Source organism: Oncorhynchus mykiss, chromosome 18 (assembly GCF_057628025.1).
Source record: "Oncorhynchus mykiss isolate SJ-2025 chromosome 18, ASM5762802v1, whole genome shotgun sequence".
In the NCBI taxonomy this organism is placed as follows: Eukaryota; Metazoa; Chordata; class Actinopteri; order Salmoniformes; family Salmonidae; genus Oncorhynchus; species Oncorhynchus mykiss.
The window spans coordinates 17,228,586-17,254,565 of NC_143039.1; the positions used below are offsets into that span (position 1 = coordinate 17,228,586).

Consider the following 25,980-nt stretch of genomic DNA (forward strand, 5'->3'; position numbering starts at 1 on the left):
TGCCCTGGCATAGCCTGGTGGAAACAGACCTATCGCTGCACTCACCATTCTCATTCACTTCACGTATTATCACTAATTAAAAGATGATTGATATATGAAGTGAAATAGAAAGGTGAACGGTGTGATCAGGGTGGTTCCACCAGGCTAACCCTGTCATAGGCTACCGCTCCAGTAAATCCATGTGTTATCTTCACAGAGGAAAAGGTTTGATCCAGAGCTGATCCAACTCAAGATCCAGTAAATATAGTACAGGACAACATTAATCAGATTTTAATCTGATTTATTTTGGACTGAGCTGTCAATGATATCCAGAGATCTGAGCTATCAATGATATCCAGAGATCTGAGTTGTCAATGATATCCAGAGATCTGAGCTGTCAATGATATCCAGAGATCTGAGCTGTCAATGATATCCAGAGATCTGAGCTGTCAATGATATCCAGAGATCTGAGCTGTCAATGATATCCAGAGATCTGAGCTGTCAATGATATCCAGAGATCTGAGCTGTGAATGATATCCAGAGATCTGAGCTGTCAATGATATCCAGAGATCTTAGCTGTCAATGATATCCAGAGATCTGAGTTGTCAATGATATCCAGAGATCTGAGCTGTCAATGATATCCAGAGATCTGAGCTGTCAATGATATCCAGAGATCTGAGCTGTCAATGATATCCAGAGATCTGAGCTGTCAATGATATCCAGAGATCTGCTGTGCTTGTGAGTTTGACAGACGAAGAGGGAGTCATGCAGAAAGGATCCTTACAGAGAGGAACATCATGTTGAACTATGGGGGTTTGTCTTTGGATGCATCCATTTATTGCCAACCTACCTGTGTGTGTGTGTGTGTGTGTGTGTGTGTGTGTGTGTGTGTGTGTGTGTGTCTGTCTGTGTGTCTCTGTGTGTGTGTGTGTGTGTGTCTCTGTCTGTCTGTCTATGTCAGTGAGCATGTGAAACCCTGTACAGTTTTCTATAACAGTCCCTTTCAGAGTATGTGCAGAACTCGTTAGCTGCCTGAAGCAGGTTGATTATGTAACTGGAAAGGAGGATGAGAGACGTCCTTATACACGTGTCTAAAAGGCGTGTAGTAGTGGTCAAGTGTGGAATTTCCACGAGTAGGACAGTCAATGTGTTGGTAATAATTCTGGAGCACGAACCTCAAATTACCTTTGTTAATCAACACATTGACTGTCCTACTCGCGGAAATTCCACACTTGACCACTACTACACGCCTTTTAGACAGGTGTATAAGGCCGTCTCTCGTCCTCCTTTCGGTAAATCTCACCGAAACGATTTACCGAAGATCACATCCATTGAAAATGTATGCCGGCTTAATTTAGATGTGTTGTTTGTGCACAGAAGTTACAATTACATTCGCTACATTTCAATGTCACACAGAGGTTTTTGAAACAGTTTTGATTGTCTAGGACCGAGTTTGGGAAACACTGAACTAGTTGACTGCTGTGGCTAGCTGGCTGACTGCTGTGGCTAGATAGTTAACTGCTGTGGCTAGCTGGCTGACTGCTGTGGCTAGATAGTTAACTGCTGTGGCTAGCTGGCTGACTGCTGTGGCTAGCTAGCTGACTGCTGTGGCTAGCTGGCTGACTGCTGTGGCTAGATAGTTAACTGCTGTGGCTAGCTGGCTGACTGCTGTGGCTAGATAGTTAACTGCTGTGGCTAGCTGGCTGACTGCTGTGGCTAGATAGTTAACTGCTGTGGCTAGCTAGCTGACTGCTGTGGCTAGATAGTTAACTGCTGTGGCTAGCTAGCTGACTGCTGTGGCTAGATAGTTAACTGCTGTGGCTAGCTAGCTGACTGCTGTGGCTAGATAGTTAACTGCTGTGGCTAGCTAGCTGACTGCTGTGGCTAGCCTAAAAGGGATTTGTTTTGAAAGTTTGATTATCTTATCCTTTGAAGTTTTAAAAGTGTTCTTCCTCTATGAATTTGAACATTCACAGCAACTGGGAAATGTCTATGGCAGCCATTGTTGTCACCTTAGCTTGCTACATAACTTCTGAGTGACAGGAAGCCTATACCACTGTTCACACACCCGTCATTACTATGACGTTGTTACAACAGTATCACAACTAGCGTGACCATGTCAGCAAATAACGGCTGTCTGAACACACACAAATCCGATTTGATCACTTGTAACTTGCTGTTTGGACAGTCAGTATTCCAAAACAGAATAGAAGAACCAAACTATTCTGACCATTAAAGCCTGCAGGGTGAACAAGGCTTAAGTACAGGCGCCATTCTAAAGGCCACATCTTATTGCCTGTTCTTCATAGGACTATTGTGATACTGTGTCCTGAAATCAGGAATGTGTCAGATGTTGTTATACATTCATAAGAAGTGGATAAAGAAGTGCATAAGAAGTGGATTCAATAAAAAAGACCCAACTCAACTTGAACCACAGTAATTCGTAACTGAAAGCTAGATTGGTTGGTCAGAATAGGAAGAGACTCAATACAACAGTTTGAAGCAGAAAGTATAGTTTATTGTATCCAGTATAGAAAATCAACCAAAAGCAGTGGAAGGCACACATTGTTTTTGTGGGGAAGGGGGTGGGGGGGTTGTCACTTGTATAAGTGCCAGCAAACTTCAACGTCGTGGACAAGATACCCCGCAACCCACATATAGACAGAATCATATCAAAATATACTGTTACACACGTGTGACGCCGACACAGCCCACCACACAGTCAACGGGGAGGTCTTTCTAGGCTCCAACCCACTGCCTCAATACGGTGTCCATATTAGGACAGCCTCAGTCTTTGCAGGACTTGACAGACAACTCCTGCAGAGACTGGGGATATGTCCTAATATGGACGCCGTAACTTCATGACAAGAATTAAAGGATGCAAACCCGTTACCAGGCCAAACATTCCAGCGCGTACAATGTCAAAACATATGACTTTGCAAAAATATATTCATATATACATTTACATTTTAGATGTTTGTTTCATATACTCCCCGATAAACTATACGAAAAGCAGAAAACTGGAATGGTACAGCAATAGGTTGGTACAGCTTTCTGTGAGAAAATGCGAAGAGTAGAGCCCCCCCCCCCCCCTGTTTAGCTTACTATTGGCAGTTACAGTTTTTGGAGAAGGGACTGCGTGACAGTTGCAGTACTTTTGTCATCGTCATAGTACATAAACATGTATTTTTCAATACACACTTCTTAATAGGAAGTCAACACTTCAGGAAAAATACTGTTTTGTATGCGCGTCCCTTTTACACGACAAAATGAGTCAAATGAAAGAGCTAAAAAAACATATTGGAAAGATACATCTGGTAGGACACGCCAACATCAGGAGTAAAGAGCTGCCATGGTTAAATGCGGTGGAAAGATACATCTGGTAGAGGACACGCCAACATCAGGAGTAAAGAGCTGCCATGGTTAAATGCGGTGGAAAGATACATCTGGTAGAGGACACGCCAACATCAGGAGTAAAGAGATGCCATGGTTAAATGCGGTGGAAAGATACATCTGGTAGAGGACACGCCAACATCAGGAGTAAAGAGATGCCATGGTTAAATGCGGTGGAAAGATACATCTGGTAGAGGACACGCCAACATCAGGAGTAAAACAGCACCGGGAAGGCTTTACATTTTTGGGTGAGAGAAATTTTTTTTTCCCCCAGAGTCTGAAGAGAATGCTGAGCTAGCGAGTCCGGAGTCCACCTCTCCCATTTCAGATTGGATTTCAGTGTGTTGTTGTTTTTAATGATTGGCCAAAGCAACTTGCTCCGGGGTACTCGCGTCCCAGCTTCTTTATAGTCGTACGATGTATTATGGATTAATAAGAACAGTCGGTTGGTTGCCTGTGTGTTTGGCCCATTCATTGCATACAGAGCTACATTACATCACCACCTGCGGTACTAAGGTTCGTTGGAGTCGTAGATTCTCTCCAAGGTGAAGCCTCTGTGCGCGTGTCAAGTGTACTACTCTTTTTGTTTGGGATCAAGCCATAAAACGATTGCTTTATCAATGTTTTATATCCTTGCCATTACTTGTCATACTCGTACCGAGCAGATTGTGGAAACTGCATGGCTATTGGCTACAATCCTGGCACACTCGTGCCCATTACTTGAGTCCCATTATAATCACGTGAACAGTGTCCTCGCTCAACCCCCGTAAGGGAGATCACTCAGTTCAGTTTATGTTGATGAGGACCGCACACCTTTCGCCACAATTCAGTTTGATAACAGAGGGCAAAGAATAAGCAAGATGGCCGTCTCAGGGTTGACTGTTTTTTCCTTGGGACTTGGGGAGGGTAATCTCAAGACTGGCAAGAGGAGCTGAGTTTGGGATAGGAGTAGGGGAGGGGGGTTACAGAGCTCCAAATCCGCTCAGCAGTTTGGGCTCTGGGTGTGTAGTTAGGGGACTAGGGTTTGGGCTCTGGGTGTGTAGTTATGGGATGTGGGGTAGGGTAGTGGTGTGTAGTTTTGGGATGTGGGGTTGGAGTGTACAGTTAGGGGACAAGGGGTAGGGTAGTGGTGTGTAGCTAGGGGACCAGAGTTTGGGGTAGGGTAGGGGTGTGGCAGGGTACCAGATGACAGCTGTCTTTATTCCGTCATTGGTCAGAACATTCAGAATGAATAGTTATCGGGGAAGCCCAGTAAGGAGACGCACCGCTCCCCTCCGTCGGCCAGGTAGGGGCCACAGCCATCCTCGTAGTGGGCCAGGGGCACGGTGGTGTCGTCCTCCCCCGCAGACGGCGGCAGGCAGTCCGGGTCCTGCTTCAGGCTGGGCCTCTGGTTGTCAGGGAAGGCCATGGAGAAGAGCGCCTCGGGGTCACACGTAAACTTGTACACGTACCTCTCTCCAGCCACCTGACCCCACCCGAAGAGGAAGAGGGAGTTAAACAGTCGTTCAGCGCACAACCACTAGTAGTTTGAAAATAACGTTTGACTTTATACCCAACCTTCTGAAACTCTCAATGCATCTGACCTGTCCTTATATACAACCAATGTACTATTTATTGGTGCAATGTAGCCCTCCATTGTACTGTGATGTTTTCCATCAATTCACAAAGCCTCCATTGAATTTGAACCAAAACAGAAAATTCCAAATTGACTTGAATGAAATTAAAATTTACCTTTACCTTCTGCATGATGCCCTTCTCGTAGTAGTAGCGTAGAGAGCGGCTCAGCTTGTCGTAGTTCATGGCAGGCCGGTTCTTCTGGAGGCCCCAGCGCCGAGCCACCTGCCACAGGAGAGAAACGGTTTAAATCAACCTGTAGATACACACACCAAGCTCTTCTGATCAACCTGTAGATACACACACCAAGCTCTTCTGATCAACCTGTAGATACATACACCAAGCTCTTCTGATCAACCTGTAGATACACACACCAAGCTCTTCTGATCAACCTGTAGATACATACACCAAGCTCTTCTGGTCAACCTGTAGATACACACACCAAGCTCTTCTGATCAACCTGTAGATACACACACCAAGCTCTTCTGATCAACCTGTAGATACATACACCAAGCTCTTCTGGTCAACCTGTAGATACACACACCAAGCTCTTCTGATCAACCTGTAGATACACACACCAAGCTCTTCTGATCAACCTGTAGATACACACACCAAGCTCTTCTGATCAACCTGTAGATACATACACCACGCTCTTCTGATCAACCTGTAGATACATACACCAAGCTCTTCTGATCAACCTGTAGATACACACACCAAGCTCTTCTGATCAACCTGTAGATACACACACCAAGCTCTTCTGATCAACCTGTAGATACACACACCAAGCTCTTCTGATCAACCTGTAGATACACACACCAAGCTCTTCTGGGGTTAGTTTCTGGTGTGCCACTTCTCGTGCCGTAGTAATACTGTGTGGTTATTCCTGGAAGCACAGCGACTTATCACGACTTGTTGAAACACTCTTCTACTTTAAACTCAGAGACATAATGATGAAAAACTCCAAAAAGCCCTAAAGTCTCTAAACTCACTAGGACCACAGCTCTGCCTGCTGACCAACTGACCTCTTCGGGCTCGATGAGTTTGAACTCCATGCCGCGGCCGGTCCAGGAGATGAAGTGACCATTGGCCGGGTCGTCCAGCAGAGTGACCAGGAACTGCCAGAGCTGCAGGGAACCTCGGCGCTGGTAGGGCGGTCCGTCCCGGAACACTCCGGCCTCCTGCTTGATCTTGCCTGGATGGACAGAATGAGAGGGTTGAAAGAGGGAGTGAGTGTGTAAATGAAGGAGTGACGTGGTGGGGTGGGGCGGCAGGGTAGCCTAGTGGTTAGAGCGTTGGACTAGTAACCGGAAGGTTGCAAGTTCAAACCCCCGAGCTGACAAGGTACAAATCTGTTGTTCTGCCTCTGAACAGGCAGTTCTTAACTGACTTGCCTAGTTAAATAAAGGTAAAATAAAAAATAAAAAAAGTGGTCACAGTCAGGTGAAAGACTCCAGTGATTGGCAGTCTGAGCGTGGGGATACAATAAGAGGCTCTGCTCATGTCACACAGGCTCTCTGTCCAAGGCCCCGTGGGTCTCCTCTGGCATCCACACTGCCATGACATAACGAGAAGATGTCAGATACCAGGATTCACTACCTGCTGCACTACCTGCTGCACTACCTAAAGCCCTGTGTCAAACCAGTCAGAGGTTCAAACAGTATCTGTGTCTTTTTAAATACTTTCAGTGTTTGATTCTGGATGGATGGGGTTTGCACTTTTGGGACAATTCCAGGGGTTCCATTGTGCCGGGCAAGCCCTTGTTTTTCATAGCAATTTACGGAAGAATGTCTCACCTTCTAGTCTCTCTGGAACCACGCATGTGTCGTCGTTGTACAGATGAGGCTCTCCGTCGTAGATCAACCCATCACTGTTTTGGTAGAAGTTACCGGACTTCCTGAAAGAAGACTGGCAGTTCTGCATTTCTGTAAGACACAAGGGAAAAGAGAAAATATTAGACATATTTTTCCTTAACATGCTCTTCAAACCAGAAAGATACAAAAACTATAAGGTGTTTCTTTGAATAGATTCTTACTACTAACTTAATTTCCCAACCCCATCTTTTAAAGTAGCCATTAGCCTAATGACATAATACCCAGTAGAAGGCGGACATACATTCTCACACAGACAGCGGTCTCTTAACAATCCCCTGGGGTTTTCTTAGCTGGGACTTTATTAAGAGGATTTGACTGTTACATCACTGACAGAAAGTGGCCCAGACATGGAGAGTGAAATGAGGTCATCTTAGCTTAGTAGAGTCTTAGAATGCTACACTGCTACATACCCAACCACTACTGCTAATACTAGTGTCCACATCAGTCTGAAACATGCTTACTGTTTTATCCCCATCGCTGCACTATTAGCCGTGTACAGTAGAGTCTCAAAGGAACTTGGACTACCTCCAAACCCTTAGGGCCTTCCTGTCTGGACTCAGATTAAGCCTAGGCATGGAAGGAGAAGCACTTCCTATTGAGATTCTCCATTGAACATGTTTTTTTTAAACTCCAGGACTGGGTCTAATCTATGAGTGGGAAACTGAGCCTGAAAGACTGTTGCCATCCAGCGATTCCCCAGGGCTCACCTTGGTCAAAGCAGAAATCCCGGGGCTCCTGCTTTATAGAGAGGCCCTGGAACGGGGTGCGGGGAGGGCCCATGGTGGGGACCCCCTGCTCGGTGTAACGGAGGTCCACCAGCTCTTGCTTGAAGCCCTGAGCAGGGAGGAGGACCAAGGGCTCTGACAGGTGCCGCTGGTAGATGGGGCGGCCGTCCCGGGACAGGGGGGCCCGGTGGGGGTGATGGGGCTGAGGAGGGTAAGGGGTACAGGCGGCACCATCAGGCGGAGGGAAAGGCAGACATGGCTCAGAGAGCTGCCGCTGGAACCTGCAGAGGGGAACGAGACAGAGAGACAAAATAAGGACAAATTTGTCAATTAGGATCTTAAACCAGAGAATCATACATCAATGGGATTTCAACTGTAGCACTGAACATGCATGCTGAGTCCCAGCCTACAGTAGTTCCAATCATGCCTTATACAAGCTATGGGGTCAAACAGTGCATGGTGTCAACACATGGTGCCAACACATGGTGCCAACTCACCTGTGTTCTGAGCTGTAGGAGGCATCGGAGTGATTGACAGGTAGGCGGGGCACGGCGAAAGGCTGGCTTTGGCTCGGGTGTGGCGGGAGTGTCCGGTGGTGGGAGGGGCTGTGCCCGTGAGTTGGACGACTGTGGCCGGGGTGTGTTGCCTGGACAGGGGACGTGATCTGCCTCTGTAGGGGGTGTGTCCCCGGGGTGGGGGCGGGGCTGCAAGGTGAGGCGGGTGTGGAGGGTGGGGTTAAAGTATTGATGCCAAGTGGCTTCCTGTTGTAGGCACTGTGGAGGGAGGAGGGGGATGGAAGGGGTTAACTTGGGCCTGTAGAGCATGGCTGTACACCTGTTGTATTCGGCGCATGTGACAAATAAAATGTGATTTATAATAGCACTAAGGCACCTTGGGGGTTTGTGGTATATGGCCAATATACCACGGCTAAGGGCTGTATCCAGGCACTCGTAAGAACAGCCCTTAGCTGTGGTATATGGGCCATATACCACGCCCCTCAGGCCTTATCAACTTGATGTAGGTATATCTAATTAAGCAATGTCTTAGTAGTGAACTTTATTATGCCTTACCCTCTTTTATGATCTTTTATTGGTTGTAACTGAAAATACCTCTTGCTACTGAGAGTACAATTTGTGTGGGGTGTCAAAACCTGGTCCGTCTCAGTGGGTACTGTAACGTACCTGTAGCTGTAAAGGCACTTGTCTGTGTAGAGTCTCTGTTGTTCCTGACTGCAGGGGGACAGATCTCTGGAGGCGCTGGACTCTCGCTTCACTTTATTGGCTGGAGGTCCATGGAACATTACTTTGAAGAAAGGAGAAAACATTTAAAAAAAACTGAAATATATAATATGCCATTTCAAAGATTCACAAAATAATCACTACGTTGAATATATTTACTCAGTATTCTTGTTTTGTGTGCTTCACTAAGGAATAAGAAGATACATAGTTTTCTATCAAAGGATCAAATGTGTCTCCTATGCTGGGATTTGTCTTTAATTCCAACTTCCCAAATGTTTGTTGTTTAGTGAATTGGTGAGGTTGTAAATCTGTCCTTCCATTTGCGAGGGAAAACTATAAACCCAGCACTGAAAGACAAACAGTGTACTTTCACTATTTTTTTTTATTGTTTCCAAGGCAACAATCAGACCAGTAACAAAGATGCCTTTGTATTAAATGACACAGACCAAAACAGTCTGCTCCGACTTCCACCACCAGTTAGTAACTTAGGCAACCATTGTGTGTCTGTACATAAAGTAGGACTTTAACTGGGTGCTGTGTTGGCATCAGAGGCCCGGTCTGTCAGAGGCCGGGTCTGTCAGAGGCCGGGTCTGTCAGAGGCTGGGTCTGTGCCTACATCAACTCTCCATTTCCTGTTGTGCCACAGAACGGCCATCATTCAGCTTCCGCAGCCACGGGCCAGCAGTCTACACACACTCATGTTATGGGGTTAGGCCTCTCAGTGTCCATAGTGACCTCCATTATAAGATCAAATTTTGAACACCTAGCATCTATGAATGAAACACAGTGCAACTCTCAAGCGTGGCCAGAAGACATTTAAATCTCAGGTTTCAAATCATTTGCAACGTTTCTTTAAATCACTAACTGGTAGTTAATAAGAGTGTGTTCTCACTTCTCAGCCAAGTTCATTGCTAAATTAAGGAGTAAGGAGATGATGGCATAATGCCATTTGATCGCTATGGACACTGCCCCTTTGCCCAGCTGCAGAGTCCACACACACACACACACACACACACACACAGAGAGAGGAGGACTGCTGAATGAAGGGTCTGTGAGACCAACTGGCAGCGTGCCAAACTAGGGAGCGTCATGCCAACCCCGTCGCCGCACACACACACTCAGACTCTTCAGCAAACACAACAATCGCCCGGCTGTGCCACGACACAATTCACTCAGTGTGTACACACTGCATTAAACCTGTCACTAGCTGCATCCGCGACAATGAAATACAACGTTACAGGGAAACAAGGCGATACCGGGCCTCTAAAAACACTCTTTCTTCCTCCACAGGATCATTCACATCTTGAAACCCAGGCCTGCAACTACACCAGGCCTACAGCTCCGTCTGGAGCCCAATCAAAGGCTTCCATTCAAACCCCATGCATATATTATTCTAGACAGAGAAAGGAGAGAGGAGATGAGTATAAAGCAAACAGCATGAGGGTTCTGTGGGCTTGGATTGGAACGTAGCCCATCCTAGCAGCCAAGAGCTGTGGTTAGTAGGTTGGGACTCCATGGAAGGCCATCCCAGGCTGCTATGGTGCACCTGGGTCATGTTAAGTAAGGCCCACCGTAGCAAAACTCTAATGCAACAGAACATCTCCCCGTTTCAAACCGTTCTCTCTTTATTTCCTCTGATGTTAATGTGGTGGATTTGGGCAGAGATCAGAGAATAGGATTGTTCTCATCCGGGTTGACGATCAAAGAGGAGAGCTGAGGGATTTCTGGTATAAAACCACAAGATTCTTGATTTTCACAGAGTGAGTAACGTCTTATTCTGAGGTAGCCCTATTATTCCTGTGCCTTTGTTGGAACACAAATCCCTACAATACAATAATCAAATCAAGTTGTATTTGTCACATGGGCCGAATACAACAGCTGTAGACCTTATTTACAAGTCCTTAACCAACAATGCAGTTTTTTTTTTAAATACACTTCTTTTTTTAAAGTAACAAAACAGCAAGGTGTGCATTAAGGACACTGATTGGCAACAGGGCAGAAGTAGGTCCACTGCAGGGTGAGTGGAGGTTGGTTAAATCAGGGCTCAATGACATCGATTGGATTTCTGCTTTCGACGAGGCAAATCTGTCGATAATGTTAGCCCTCAGCCTACATAGGCAACCCGAAAACCCCAACCACATACCCATAAAAACACACTCACTGTGACGCACTGAGTTAATATGCCAACTGGATAAGACTGGTATTGGAAAACCAGTTCATCTCTTTGTTGTGCTTGTATGTTGTGTCAAAGACCATGTCTGGGAATTAAAGCATCAATTAGGAAATGCGCAACTATGCAGGAGCAGACGCTGTCGATTCCCCTTTGTAACACACATACACATACATTTCATTGGTTGGTACTTACGGTTATCCGACTGGAAATCTGGGACAAACTGTTCGTCATCAGGCACCTGAGCTGAAAGAGGGGACGGAGAGAGTTAAATGACTAACTTATGGAAGGCATGCCACGTGGCTGAGTCACTTTAATATGCTTCATAGAACAAATATAATGCACTTGATGCAGTACAGTCAAAAATACAGTAAATATGTATGATACAGTACAGTCAAAAATACAGTAAATATGTATGATACAGTACAGTCAAAAATACAGTAAATATGTATGATACAGTACAGTCAAAAATACAGTAAATATGTATGATACAGTACAGTCAAAAATACAGTAAAAATGTATGATGCAGTACAGTCAAAAATACAGTAAATATTTATGATGCAGTACAGTCAAAAATACAGTAAATATTTATGATGCAGTACAGTCAAAAATACAGTAAATATTTATGATGCAGTACAGTCAAAAATACAGTAAATATTTATGATACAGTACAGTCAAAAATACAGTAAATATTTATGATACACTTGTTAAAAAGAGGAAGTTGTATAAAGTTCTTATAACAACTTATTTTCCAGTTTTTCCTGATTCAATAGCCTCGGCTAAACCACTGATGTTACTAAAAACAATGAGTATGATGCAAGATTGAAAACCTTCTGAAATACAAGAGCAGAACTCACCTTCTGCAATCCATGTCTCTTGAAGTTGCATGAGGTCCTGAAAGAGATCTTCTGTGTCCTGGGCGAGCTCAGTGTCAACAAACTTTCTCTTCCGGTCGTTAAATGGCGTGTTCGCTGGTTCTTCCACGTGACAATTCTGCTAGTACAATGTTTAAAACACCTACAACATTAGTGATTGCATTGGTGTGAACAAATCCCTAAGCATTCATATATGCTAAAAAAGTAATTGTTATCTTAATCCACTATGAAAAGTTTCAGATTAGTGCTTTGATCAAAATCCTATGTTGAAAAACTATCAGAGAAAACATTCAGAGAGTCAGCCAAACACTCACCCTGGAGGGGGCCATGAAAGGGACTTGCTGGTCATAAAATCCATCCATGTTGCCGGAATATCTTCACGCCCTCGGGACTGAAGTTGGTCTTGGAGGGGTGGAGGGGGAGGAGGGGCTGACGGTAGCAGCAGGAGACGCTCGTTCGTCTGTCTGTTCTTTCTGTGGAGAGCAGGGAAAAGTGTGCCCCCTGGTCAGTAGCTTATACCCAAATCACCTGTCATATAACATCAACACAGACATAGGATGTTTCCCAAATGGCAACCTAACCAATTCCCTGTATAGTGCACTATATCATATGGGCCTTGGTCTAAAGTAGTGCACTATGGGTCCTGGTTTAAAGTAGTTCCCTATGGGTCCTGGTCTAAAGTAGTTCCCTATGGGTCCTGGTTTAAAGTAGTTCCCTATGGGTCCTGGTCTAAAGTAGTGCCCTATGGGTCCTGGTCTAAAGTAGTTCCCTATGGGTCCTGGTCTAAAGTAGTGCCCTATGGGTCCTGGTTTAAAGTAGTGTCCTGTGGGTCCTGGTCTGAAGTAGTGCCCTATGGGTCCTGGTCTGAAGTAGTGCCCTATGGGTCCTGGTTTAAAGTAGTTCCCTATGGGTCCTGGTTTAAAGTAGTTCCCTATGGGTCCTGGTTTAAAGTAGTTCCCTATGGGTCCTGGTTTAAAGTAGTGTCCTATGGGTCCTGGTTTAAAGTAGTCCCCTATGGGTCCTGGTTTAAAGTAGTTCCCTATGGGTCCTGGTTTAAAGTAGTTCCCTATGGGTCCTGGTTTAAAGTAGTTCCCTATGGGTCCTGGTTTAAAGTAGTTCCCTATGGGTCCTGGTTTAAAGTAGTGTCCTATGGGTCCTGGTTTAAAGTAGTGCACTATGGGTCCTGGTTTAAAGTAGTGCACTATGGGTCCTGGTCTAAAGTAGTGCACTATGGGTCCTGGTTTAAAGTAGTTCCCTATGGGTCCTGGTTTAAAGTAGTGCACTATGGGTCCTGGTTTAAAGTAGTTCCCTATGGGTCCTGGTTTAAAGTAGTGCCCTATTCCCTATGGGTCCTGGTTTAAAGTAGTTCCCTATGGGTCCTGGTTTAAAGTAGTGCCCTATTCCCTATGGGTCCTGGTTTAAAGTAGTTCCCTATGGGTCCTAGTTTAAAGTAGTGCCTTATTCCCTATGGGTCCTAGTTTAAAGTAGTGCGTCTATTCCCTATGGGTCCTGGTTTAAAGTAGTGCCCTATTCCCTATGGGTCCTGGTTTAAAGTAGTGCCCTATTCCCTATGGGTCCTGGTTTAAAGTAGTGCCCTATTCCCTATGGGTCCTGGTTTAAAGTAGTTCCCTATGGGTCCTGGTTTAAAGTAGTGCCCTATTCCCTATGGGTCCTGGTTTAAAGTAGTTCCCTATTCCATATGGGTCCTGGTTTAAAGTAGTGCCCTATTCCCTATGGGTCCTGGTTTAAAGTAGTGTCCTATTCCCTATGGGTCCTGGTTTAAAGTAGTGCCCTATTCCCTATGGGTCCTAGTTTAAAGTAGTGCCCTATTCCCTATGGGTCCTGGTTTAAAGTAGTGCCCTATTCCCTATGGGTCCTGGTTTAAAGTAGTGCCCTATTCCCTATGGGTCCTGGTTTAAAGTAGTGCCCTATTCCCTATGGGTCCTAGTTTAAAGTAGTGCCCTATTCCCTATGGGTCCTGGTTTAAAGTAGTGCCCTATTCCCTATGGGTCCTGGTTTAAGGTAGTGCGGCGGGGTAGCCTAGTGGTTAGAGCGTTGGACCGGAAGGTTGCAAGTTCAAATCCCTGAGCTGACAAGGTACAAATCTGTCGTTCTGCCCCTGAACAGGCAGTAAACCCACTGTTCCTAGGCCGTCATTGAAAATAAGAATTTGTTCTTATTAACTGACTTGCCTAGTTAAATAAAGGTAAAATAAAAAAAACTAAAGTGCAATATGGGTCCTGGTCTAAAGTAGTGTCCTATTGGTCCTGGTCTAAAGTAGTGCCCTATGGGTCCTGGTCTAAAGTAGTGCCCTATGGGTCCTGGTCTAAAGTAGTGCACTATGGGTCCTGGTCTAAAGTAGTGCACTATGGGTCCTGGTTTAAAGTAGTTCCCTATGGGTCCTGGTTTAAAGTAGTGCACTATGGGTCCTGGTTTAAAGTAGTTCCCTATGGGTCCTGGTTTAAAGTAGTGCACTATGGGTCCTGGTTTAAAGTAGTTCCCTATGGGTCCTGGTTTAAAGTAGTGCCCTATTCCCTATGGGTCCTGGTTTAAAGTAGTTCCCTATGGGTCCTGGTTTAAAGTAGTGCCCTATTCCCTATGGGTCCTGGTTTAAAGTAGTTCCCTATGGGTCCTAGTTTAAAGTAGTGCCTTATTCCCTATGGGTCCTAGTTTAAAGTAGTGCGTCTATTCCCTATGGGTCCTGGTTTAAAGTAGTGCCCTATTCCCTATGGGTCCTGGTTTAAAGTAGTGCCCTATTCCCTATGGGTCCTGGTTTAAAGTAGTGCCCTATTCCCTATGGGTCCTGGTTTAAAGTAGTTCCCTATGGGTCCTGGTTTAAAGTAGTGCCCTATTCCCTATGGGTCCTGGTTTAAAGTAGTTCCCTATTCCATATGGGTCCTGGTTTAAAGTAGTGCCCTATTCCCTATGGGTCCTGGTTTAAAGTAGTGTCCTATTCCCTATGGGTCCTGGTTTAAAGTAGTGCCCTATTCCCTATGGGTCCTAGTTTAAAGTAGTGCCCTATTCCCTATGGGTCCTGGTTTAAAGTAGTGCCCTATTCCCTATGGGTCCTGGTTTAAAGTAGTGCCCTATTCCCTATGGGTCCTGGTTTAAAGTAGTGCCCTATTCCCTATGGGTCCTAGTTTAAAGTAGTGCCCTATTCCCTATGGGTCCTGGTTTAAAGTAGTGCCCTATTCCCTATGGGTCCTGGTTTAAGGTAGTGCGGCGGGGTAGCCTAGTGGTTAGAGCGTTGGACCGGAAGGTTGCAAGTTCAAATCCCTGAGCTGACAAGGTACAAATCTGTCGTTCTGCCCCTGAACAGGCAGTAAACCCACTGTTCCTAGGCCGTCATTGAAAATAAGAATTTGTTCTTATTAACTGACTTGCCTAGTTAAATAAAGGTAAAATAAAAAAAACTAAAGTGCAATATGGGTCCTGGTCTAAAGTAGTGTCCTATTGGTCCTGGTCTAAAGTAGTGCCCTATGGGTCCTGGTCTAAAGTAGTGCCCTATGGGTCCTGGTCTAAAGTAGTGCCCTATGGGTCCTGGTCTAAAGTAGTGCCCTATGGGTCCTGGTCTAAAGTAGTGCATTATGGGTCCTGGTCTAAAGTAGTGTCCTATGGGTCCTGGTCTAAAGTAGTGCCCTATGGGTCCTGGTCTAAAGTAGTGTCCTATGGGTCCTGGTCTAAAGTAGTGCCCTATGGGTCATGGTCTAAAGTAGTGCCCTATGGGTCCTGGTCTAAAGTAGTGTCCTATGGGTCCTGGTCTGAAGTAGTGCCCTATGGGTCCTGGTCTAAAGTAGTGCCCTATGGGTCCTGGTCTAAAGTAGTGTCCTATGGGTCCTGGTCTAAAGTAGTGTCCTATGGGTCCTGGTCTGAAGTAGTGCCCTATGGGTCCTGGTCTAAAGTAGTGCCCTATGGGTCCTGGTCTAAAGTAGTGTCCTATGGGTCCTGGTCTAAAGTAGTGCCCTATGGGTCCTGGTTTAAAGTAGTGTCCTATGGGTCCTGGTCTGAAGTAGTGCCCTATGGGTCCTGGTCTAAAGTAGTGTCCTATGGGTCCTGGTCTGAAGTAGTGCCCTATGGGTCCTGGTCTAAAGTAGTGTCCTATGGGTCCTGGTCTAAAGTAGTGCCCTATGGGTCCTGGTCTGAAGTAGTGCCCTATGGGTCCTGGTCTAAAGTAGTGTCCTATGGGTCCTGGTCTAAAGTAGTGCCCTATGGGTCCTGGTCTAAAGTAGTGCCCTATTGGTCCTGGTCTAAAGTAGTGCCCTATGGGTCCTGGTCTAAAGTAGTGCCCTATTGGTCCTGGTCTAAAGTAGTGCCCTATGGGTCCTGGTCTAAAGTAGTGTCCTATGGGTCCTGGTCTAAAGTAGTGTCCTATGGGTCCTGGTCTAAAGTAGTGCCCTATGGGTCCTGGTTTAAAGTAGTGTCCTATGGGTCCTGGTCTAAAGTAGTGCCCTATGGGTCCTGGTTTAAAGTAGTGCCCTATGGGTCCTGGTTTAAAGTAGTGCCCTATGGGTCCTGGTCTGAAGTAGTGCCCTATGGGTCCTGGTCTAAAGTAGTGCCCTATGGGTCCTGGTCTAAAGTAGTGTCCTATGGGTCCTGGTCTAAAGTAGTGCCCTATGGGTCCTGGTCTAAAGTAGTGTCCTATGGGTCCTGGTCTAAAGTAGTGCCCTATGGGTCCTGGTCTAAAGTAGTGCCCTATTGGTCCTGGTCTAAAGTAGTGCCCTATGGGTCCTGGTCTAAAGTAGTGCCCTATGGGTCCTGGTTTAAAGTAGTGTCCTGTGGGTCCTGGTCTGAAGTAGTGCCCTATGGGTCCTGGTCTGAAGTAGTGCCCTATGGGTCCTGGTTTAAAGTAGTTCCCTATGGGTCCTGGTTTAAAGTAGTTCCCTATGGGTCCTGGTTTAAAGTAGTTCCCTATGGGTCCTGGTTTAAAGTAGTGTCCTATGGGTCCTGGTTTAAAGTAGTCCCCTATGGGTCCTGGTTTAAAGTAGTTCCCTATGGGTCCTGGTTTAAAGTAGTTCCCTATGGGTCCTGGTTTAAAGTAGTTCCCTATGGGTCCTGGTTTAAAGTAGTTCCCTATGGGTCCTGGTTTAAAGTAGTGTCCTATGGGTCCTGGTTTAAAGTAGTGCACTATGGGTCCTGGTTTAAAGTAGTGCACTATGGGTCCTGGTCTAAAGTAGTGCACTATGGGTCCTGGTTTAAAGTAGTTCCCTATGGGTCCTGGTTTAAAGTAGTGCACTATGGGTCCTGGTTTAAAGTAGTTCCCTATGGGTCCTGGTTTAAAGTAGTGCACTATGGGTCCTGGTTTAAAGTAGTTCCCTATGGGTCCTGGTTTAAAGTAGTGCCCTATTCCCTATGGGTCCTGGTTTAAAGTAGTTCCCTATGGGTCCTGGTTTAAAGTAGTGCCCTATTCCCTATGGGTCCTGGTTTAAAGTAGTTCCCTATGGGTCCTAGTTTAAAGTAGTGCCTTATTCCCTATGGGTCCTAGTTTAAAGTAGTGCGTCTATTCCCTATGGGTCCTGGTTTAAAGTAGTGCCCTATTCCCTATGGGTCCTGGTTTAAAGTAGTGCCCTATTCCCTATGGGTCCTGGTTTAAAGTAGTGCCCTATTCCCTATGGGTCCTGGTTTAAAGTAGTTCCCTATGGGTCCTGGTTTAAAGTAGTGCCCTATTCCCTATGGGTCCTGGTTTAAAGTAGTTCCCTATTCCATATGGGTCCTGGTTTAAAGTAGTGCCCTATTCCCTATGGGTCCTGGTTTAAAGTAGTGTCCTATTCCCTATGGGTCCTGGTTTAAAGTAGTGCCCTATTCCCTATGGGTCCTAGTTTAAAGTAGTGCCCTATTCCCTATGGGTCCTGGTTTAAAGTAGTGCCCTATTCCCTATGGGTCCTGGTTTAAAGTAGTGCCCTATTCCCTATGGGTCCTGGTTTAAAGTAGTGCCCTATTCCCTATGGGTCCTAGTTTAAAGTAGTGCCCTATTCCCTATGGGTCCTGGTTTAAAGTAGTGCCCTATTCCCTATGGGTCCTGGTTTAAGGTAGTGCGGCGGGGTAGCCTAGTGGTTAGAGCGTTGGACCGGAAGGTTGCAAGTTCAAATCCCTGAGCTGACAAGGTACAAATCTGTCGTTCTGCCCCTGAACAGGCAGTAAACCCACTGTTCCTAGGCCGTCATTGAAAATAAGAATTTGTTCTTATTAACTGACTTGCCTAGTTAAATAAAGGTAAAATAAAAAAAACTAAAGTGCAATATGGGTCCTGGTCTAAAGTAGTGTCCTATTGGTCCTGGTCTAAAGTAGTGCCCTATGGGTCCTGGTCTAAAGTAGTGCCCTATGGGTCCTGGTCTAAAGTAGTGCCCTATGGGTCCTGGTCTAAAGTAGTGCCCTATGGGTCCTGGTCTAAAGTAGTGCATTATGGGTCCTGGTCTAAAGTAGTGTCCTATGGGTCCTGGTCTAAAGTAGTGCCCTATGGGTCCTGGTCTAAAGTAGTGTCCTATGGGTCCTGGTCTAAAGTAGTGCCCTATGGGTCATGGTCTAAAGTAGTGCCCTATGGGTCCTGGTCTAAAGTAGTGTCCTATGGGTCCTGGTCTGAAGTAGTGCCCTATGGGTCCTGGTCTAAAGTAGTGCCCTATGGGTCCTGGTCTAAAGTAGTGTCCTATGGGTCCTGGTCTAAAGTAGTGTCCTATGGGTCCTGGTCTGAAGTAGTGCCCTATGGGTCCTGGTCTAAAGTAGTGCCCTATGGGTCCTGGTCTAAAGTAGTGTCCTATGGGTCCTGGTCTAAAGTAGTGCCCTATGGGTCCTGGTTTAAAGTAGTGTCCTATGGGTCCTGGTCTGAAGTAGTGTCCTATGGGTCCTGGTCTAAAGTAGTGTCCTATGGGTCCTGGTCTGAAGTAGTGCCCTATGGGTCCTGGTCTAAAGTAGTGTCCTATGGGTCCTGGTCTAAAGTAGTGCCCTATGGGTCCTGGTCTGAAGTAGTGCCCTATGGGTCCTGGTCTAAAGTAGTGTCCTATGGGTCCTGGTCTAAAGTAGTGCCCTATGGGTCCTGGTCTAAAGTAGTGCCCTATTGGTCCTGGTCTAAAGTAGTGCCCTATGGGTCCTGGTCTAAAGTAGTGCCCTATTGGTCCTGGTCTAAAGTAGTGCCCTATGGGTCCTGGTCTAAAGTAGTGTCCTATGGGTCCTGGTCTAAAGTAGTGTCCTATGGGTCCTGGTCTAAAGTAGTGCCCTATGGGTCCTGGTTTAAAGTAGTGTCCTATGGGTCCTGGTCTAAAGTAGTGCCCTATGGGTCCTGGTTTAAAGTAGTGCCCTATGGGTCCTGGTTTAAAGTAGTGCCCTATGGGTCCTGGTCTGAAGTAGTGCCCTATGGGTCCTGGTCTAAAGTAGTGCCCTATGGGTCCTGGTCTAAAGTAGTGTCCTATGGGTCCTGGTCTAAAGTAGTGCCCTATGGGTCCTGGTCTAAAGTAGTGTCCTATGGGTCCTGGTCTAAAGTAGTGCCCTATGGGTCCTGGTCTAAAGTAGTGCCCTATTGGTCCTGGTCTAAAGTAGTGCCCTATGGGTCCTGGTCTAAAGTAGTGTCCTATGGGTCCTGGTCTAAAGTAGTGTCCTATGGGTCCTGGTCTAAAGTAGTGTCCTATGGGTCCTGGTCTAAAGTAGTGTCCTATGGGTCCTGGTCTAAAATAGTGCCCTATGGGTCCTGGTTTAAAGTAGTGCCCTATGGGTCCTGGTTTAAAGTAGTGCCCTATGGGTCCTGGTTTAAAGTAGTGCCCTATGGGTCCTGGTTTAAAGTAGTGCCCTATGGGTCCTGGTTTAAAGTAGTGCCCTATGGGTCCTGGTTTAAAGTAGTGTCCTATGGGTCCTGGTCTAAAGTAGTGCCCTATGGGTCCTGGTCTAAAGTAGTGCCCTATGGGTCCTGGTTTAAAGTAGTGTCCTATGGGTCCTGGTCTAAAGTAGTGTCCTATGGGTCCTGGTCTAAAGTAGTGTCCTATGGGTCCTGGTCTAAAGTAGTGCCCTATGGGTCCTGGTCTAAAGTAGTGCCCTATGGGTCCTGGTCTAAAGTAGTGCCCTATGGGTCCTGGTCTAAAGTAGTGTCCTATGGGTCCTGGTCTAAAGTAGTGTCCTATGGGTCCTGGTCTAAAGTAGTGCCCTATGGGTCCTGGTCTAAAGTAGTGCACTATGGGTCCTGGTCTAAAGTAGTGCACTATGGGTCCTGGTCTAAAGTAGTGTCCTATGGGTCCTGGTCTAAAGTAGTGCCCTATTGGTCCTGGTCTAAAGTAGTGCCCTATGGGTCCTGGTCTAAAGTAGTGTCCTATGGGTCCTGGTCTAAAGTAGTGTCCTATGGGTCCTGGTCTAAAGTAGTGTCCTATGGGTCCTGGTCTAAAGTAGTGTCCTATGGGTCCTGGTCTAAAGTAGTGCCCTATGGGTCCTGGTCTAAAGTAGTGTCCTATGGGTCCTGGTCTAAAGCAGTGTCCTATGGGTCCTGGTCTAAAGTAGTGTCCTATGGGTCCTGGTCTAAAGTAGTGCCCTATGGGTCCTGGTTTAAAGTAGTGCACTATGGGTCCTGGTTTAAAGTAGTGTCCTATGGGTCCTGGTCTAAAGTAGTGCATTATGGGTCCTGGTTTAAAGTAGTGTCCTATGGGTCCTGGTCTAAAGTAGTGCCCTATGGGTCCTGGTCTAAAGTAGTGTCCTATGGGTCCTGGTCTAAAGTAGTGCCCTATGGGTCCTGGTCTAAAGTAGTGCCCTATGGGTCCTGGTCTGAAGTAGTGCCCTATGGGTCCTGGTCTAAAGTAGTGTCCTATGGGTCCTGGTCTGAAGTAGTGCCCTATGGGTCCTGGTCTAAAGTAGTGCCCTATGGGTCCTGGTCTAAAGTAGTGCCCTATGGGTCCTGGTCTAAAGTAGTGCCCTATGGGTCCTGGTCTAAAGTAGTGCCCTATGGGTCCTGGTCTAAAGCAGTGTCCTATGGGTCCTGGTCTAAAGTAGTGTCCTATGGGTCCTGGTCTAAAGTAGTGCCCTATGGGTCCTGGTCTAAAGTAGTGCCCTATGGGTCCTGGTCTAAAGTAGTGCCCTATGGGTCCTGGTCTAAAGTAGTGCCCTATGGATCCTGGTTTAAAGTAGTGCACTATGGGTCCTGGTCTAAAGTAGTGCACTATGGGTCCTGGTCTAAAGTAGTGCACTATGGGTCCTGGTCTAAAGTAGTGCCCTATGGGTCCTGGTCTAAAGTAGTGCCCTATGTTTCCTGGTCTAAAGTAGTCACTAGGGCATAGTGCCAGCCGGCCTTCAGGATAAGACAGTTGTTCCTTTCCTCTGTCTTGGGTGTTTGTTTTGTGTTGTTTGTTTGCGTAATCCTCCCTGCATCGTAGTGCTGGCGGGCTGTACACTATGCCAGTGAGCATGTACTCAATACGCTGGAGACTACGTTCTTACATAAGCAAGGCAGCAAGGCACAGTAAGCTATTTGGAGAGGAGACTGTTGACATTACAATAAGTAGAAGGACTAGGAGGGAGCTGTTTTGAATAAGTGTTCAAAAATAGGATGCAAATCAGGGTATTGAGTTAAGTAGTCGTTGATATCTAAACATTGGATAAACTATCTCCATAATGGGAACATATAAAACGTATACATGCAATAATCTGAATAAAACATTTAGAGATCAAATTTCAGCATTATTTGACAAGTATTGGATAAAGTTATTTATTCAGGGCAGCAGAGGGTTAATCTCAGCAAAGAAAATCTGAGCCAGTTCAAGAAGTAGCTAAACTCCCCCCCAGACCCTCCTCCCTCTACCGTTTCCTATTCCCCCTCTCATGGCCCCAGCTTGTTTTTCTCAATGAAGTGAAATTTGATCCCTGACCTAAGGGGGGGTCGAACCTTCCATTCATAAATGTTAGAACCGTCTATGAAGATGCTGCATGCGCCGTAGCAAGTCAAAATACTGCAACATAAACATTCTCACGTCAAAGTACTGCAAAAACATTTGACTACAAATAAGAAAATGGTTCCCAAATTAAGATACATATAAAATGGCGTTCACATTTCTACCCCCCCCCCCCCTCACCAGACAGCTAGAAAATGCTTGGCAGAGAGCTCGCATTCTACGGATACTAGTCGGTCAAAGTAAATGCATTATTACAGGCGCTAGAAATAAACTAACGCAAAAACCTTATACGCATCTTTTTTGTTGCGGTTGATAGTTTGATGTTAGACTCACATTTGCGAAGATTTAATTCCTTTGCAATGTTGAAAATAAGTTATGTTTCACTCCACGCTGTTGCAAACGTTCTTTCAGGGTTGTCGTCTATGCTCTTCTCACACAAAGCTTGACTGTGGATTTCTGAATGGAATCGTCTGGTTTTCCCTGAAGCCAAAATAGAGGACTCCATAATACACGCCAATTGGTTGTTACACAATGCCATTCTAGTGACTGGCCAATTGACGTTCAGAGAGCTCTTTGGACCCCAGTGACCAATGGTAAGCGAGCTTGTCTTGTTTTTATGAATGACTGCTTTTCATTCACGTCTGACGGCCAGACACGGGGCGGAAACGAAAAATGTACAGTAGAAACAGATACTGACATCTTGAAACTTATAACTCGAGTACATTCATACAACAACCAGATACAATGTTTTGCCGCAAAGTTGTTACATAGTTATTACAGCATCTTGCTACATTGCTATTACAATATCTTGCAACATATTTTCCATTTTCAGTTTAGAAAAGCTGCCTTGTGTAGGAAAACAGCAGGATATGCAGTTTCCATTTTCACATGTTTTTCTGTTTTTTCTTCTGACATTGATTAACTGCTTGGAGTTGGGTACGTTGTTGTGATATTCTCAGGACAGAGCTGGCTGTAGGGAGTCTGGACACAAGTGATCACACAAACACACACGCATGTACTGTATGTATGCACACACAGACAGACACACATGCACGCTACACGCACGCAAGCTCACACACACGCACGCAGACACGCCCCACACACACACACACACTATTCTGCCCAGGGTTGAACTGCAGTCAGATAAGAAAAGGCTAAAATTGTTACAGTCGATTAAATGCCAAACATGATCTGACTTGCAGGGTAATTATAGGTCCCATGATGACCTCATACTACCTTGTTCTGGTGATACAGAGGAATGCTCCATTGTCTGCACAGACTCTATCGTATTAAAGAGATGGAACTATGGTATTACAGAGATATACACTGAGTATACCAAACATTAGGAAACACCTTCCTTTAAAAAAAAACGTTTTACCCCTTTTTCTCCCCAATTTCGTGGTACCCAATTGTTTAGTAGCTACTATCTTGTCTCATCGCTACAACTCCCGTACGGGCTCGGGAGAGACCTAATATTGAGTTGAACACAGGAGAAACTTCTGAGCGTGAAAAACCCAGTAGTGTTGCAGTTCTTGGCACAAACAGATGAACCTGGCGCCTACAGTGCACTCGGAAAGTATTCAGACCCCTTGACTTTTTCCACATTTTGTTACGTTACAGCCTTATTCTAAAATGGATTAAATCATTTTAAGTACATTTTTACACATAATAATTATAATACTCCATAATGACAGAGCGAAAACAGGTTTTTAGAATTTTTTGCTAATTTATAAAAGAAAATGCAAAACTGAAATACCTTATTTAAATAAGCATTCACACACCTGTCTATATAAGGTCCCACAGTTGACCGTGCATGTCAGATCAAAAACCAAGCCATGAGGTCGAACGAATTGTCCGTAGGGCTCCGAGACAGGATTGTGTCGAGGCACAAATCTGGGGAAGGGTACCAAAACATTTGTGCAGTATTGAAGGTCCCCAAGAACACAGTCGCCTCCATCATTCTTAAATGGAAGAAGTTTGGAACCACCTAGACTCTTCCTAGAGCTGGCCGCCCAGCCAAATTGAACAATCCGATGGTCACTCTGACAGAGCTCCAGAGTTCCTCTGTGAAGATGGGAGAACCTTCCAGAAGGACAACCATCTCTGCAGCACTCCACCAATCAGGCCTTTACGGTAGAGTGGCCAGACGGAAGCCACTCCTCAGTAAAAAGCATATGATACTCCATTTGGAATTTGCCAAAGACACCTAAAGGACTCAGACTATGAGAAACAAGATTCTCTGGTCTAATGAAACCAAGATGGAACTCTTTGGCCTGAATGCCAAGCTTCATGTCTGGCACTATCCCTGCAGTGAGGCATGGTGTGGCAACATCATGCTGTGGGGGTGTTTTTCAGTGGCAGCACACAGCTAAGACAATGCAACAGTGGCTTTGGGACAAGTCTCTGAATGTCCTTGAGTGGCCCAGCCAGAGCCCGGACTTGAACCCGATTGTCACGCCCTGGTCTTAGTATTTTGTGTTTTCTTTATTATTTTGGTTAGGCCAGGGTGTGACATGGGTTAATTATGTGGTGTGTTTTGTCTTGGGGATTTTGTAGGTATTGGGATTGTGGTATAGTGGGGTTGTCTAGAATAGTCTATGGCTGTCTGGAGTGGTTCTCAATCAGAGGCAGGTGTTTATCGTTGTCTCTGATTGGGAACCGTATTTAGGCAGCCATATGTTTCGTGGGTGATTGTTCCTGTCTCAGTGTTTGTTTGCACCAGATAAGGCTGTTTAGGTTTTCACGGTACGTTTATTGTTTGTGTTTATCTTTTTATTAAACATGAATCGAAATAACCACGCTGCATTTTGGTCCGCCTCTCTTTCGACGGAAGAAAACTGTAACACCGATAGAACATCTCTGGAGAGACCTGAAAATAGCTGCGCAGCAACACTCCCCATCCAACCTGACAGAGCTTGAGAAGATCTGCAGAGAAAAATGGGAGAAACTCTCCAAATATAGTAGGTGTGCCAAGCTTGCAGTGTCATACCCAAGAAGACTCAAGACTGTAATCGCTGCCAAAGTTGCTTCAACAAAATACTGAGTAAAGTGTCTGAAAATGTGATATTTCAGTTTTTTATTTAAAATAAAGGAGCAAAAATTTCTAAAACGTATTTTTGCTTTGTCATTATGGGGTTATTGGGTGTAGATCGATGAGGGAAAAAAATATTGAATCCATTTTGAGAACAAGTCTGTAACGTAATAAAATGTGGAAAAAGTCAAGGGGTCTGAATACTTTCCGAAAGCACTGCACTACCAGACCCCGTTCAAAGGCACTTCAATATTGTCTTGCCCCTTCACCCCTCTGAATGGCACATAAACAATCCATGTCTCATTTGTCTCAAGGCTTAAACATCCTTCTTTTACCCTTCTCTTCCCCTTCATCTACACTGATTGAAGTGGATTTAACAAGTGACATCAATAAGGGATCATAGTTTTCACCTGGTCAGTCTATATCATGGAAAGAGCAGGTGTCCTTAATGTTTTGTACAGTCAGTGTAACTCTACGGTGTAACACATCCTATCTTTCACATCGGTTCTATTCCCCTGGGACTAGTATTTGCTGTTTATATATGGGCATGTCTATTTTAATGTATTTTATGGTTGTGGGTGTTTCATACTTTACACTTTATGAAGGAATTGCAAACAGGACAGGTATCTAAAAATGAATTTGATTGATGAAAGTGTTATCCAGTGGAGGCTGCTGAGGGGAGGACGGCTCATAATAATGGCTGGACCGGCGCGAATGGTATCAATCACATAGAAACCATGTGTTTGTATTTCATACCATTCCACTGATTCCACTCCAGTCATTACTACGAGCCCGTCCTCCCCAATTAAGGTGCCACCAGCCTCCTGTGGTGTTATCCACTTGCTTGGGAAACCAAGGCCTTATTGACCAATCACCACACTTTACACTGTCATTATTGACAAATCACATTTTACCCTGTCGTTATTGACCAATGACCACAATTTACACTGTCGTTATTGACCAATGACCACAATTTACACTGTCGTTATTGACCAATGACCACAATTTACACTGTCGTTGTTGACCAATCACCACGCTAGGAGCATTGCAGTTCCCTTTGTGTTGGCTTTCTCCATGCTCACCCCTTCCATAATACATTGTCTCTCTGTTCCATCTCTGCTGTGTGGATTGCAGTAGGACTGGATCAGAGGCCTGGTGTTAGTGGTGTCTCTCTGTTCGTAGGACTGGATCAGAGGCCTGGTGTTAGTGGTGTCTCTGTCCATAGGACTG

The 25,980-nt window shown here is 45.5% G+C and overlaps 1 protein-coding gene across 4 annotated transcripts; it reads right to left on the reverse strand.

The window, feature by feature from the left end:
• Window positions 1-2,475: 2,475 nt before the first annotated feature.
• On the reverse strand, window positions 2,476-22,252 carry LOC110527257 (ETS translocation variant 5). 4 transcript variants are annotated; one of them, XM_036951755.2, is made up of 11 exons: window positions 22,053-22,252; window positions 12,180-12,338; window positions 11,848-11,983; window positions 11,186-11,236; window positions 8,764-8,884; window positions 8,080-8,355; window positions 7,565-7,863; window positions 6,780-6,908; window positions 6,009-6,178; window positions 5,110-5,211; window positions 2,476-4,837 (listed from the first exon to the last, which is right to left on the reverse strand). In XM_036951755.2, the coding sequence occupies exons 2-11, from the start codon at window positions 12,225-12,227 to the stop codon at window positions 4,595-4,597; spliced, it is 1,575 nt and encodes a 524-aa protein (XP_036807650.1). In that variant the 5' UTR covers window positions 12,228-12,338; window positions 22,053-22,252; the 3' UTR covers window positions 2,476-4,594. The 4 variants fall into 4 exon arrangements, with proteins under 4 accessions (XP_036807650.1, XP_036807648.1, XP_036807649.1 ...); XM_036951753.2 differs by having other exon boundaries at window positions 5,104-5,211; XM_036951754.2 differs by having other exon boundaries at window positions 11,848-11,986.
• Window positions 22,253-25,980: the final 3,728 nt, after the last annotated feature.

What these genes read in the sequence shown, in the direction of transcription:
- LOC110527257 (XM_036951752.2), bottom strand. Translation starts at nt 12,227, where the DNA reads ATGGATGGATTTTATGACCAGCAAGTCCCTTTCATGGCCCCCTCCAGG. An exon ending in CTTTCATGGCCCCCTCCAGG is followed by an intron (nt 11,987 to 12,179) that starts GTGAGTGTTTGG and finishes ACATTGTACTAG; the next exon opens with CAGAATTGTCACGTGGAAGA. An exon ending in AACTCATCGAGCCCGAAGAG is followed by an intron (nt 5,212 to 6,008) that starts GTCAGTTGGTCA and finishes CTCCTGTGGCAG; the next exon opens with GTGGCTCGGCGCTGGGGCCT.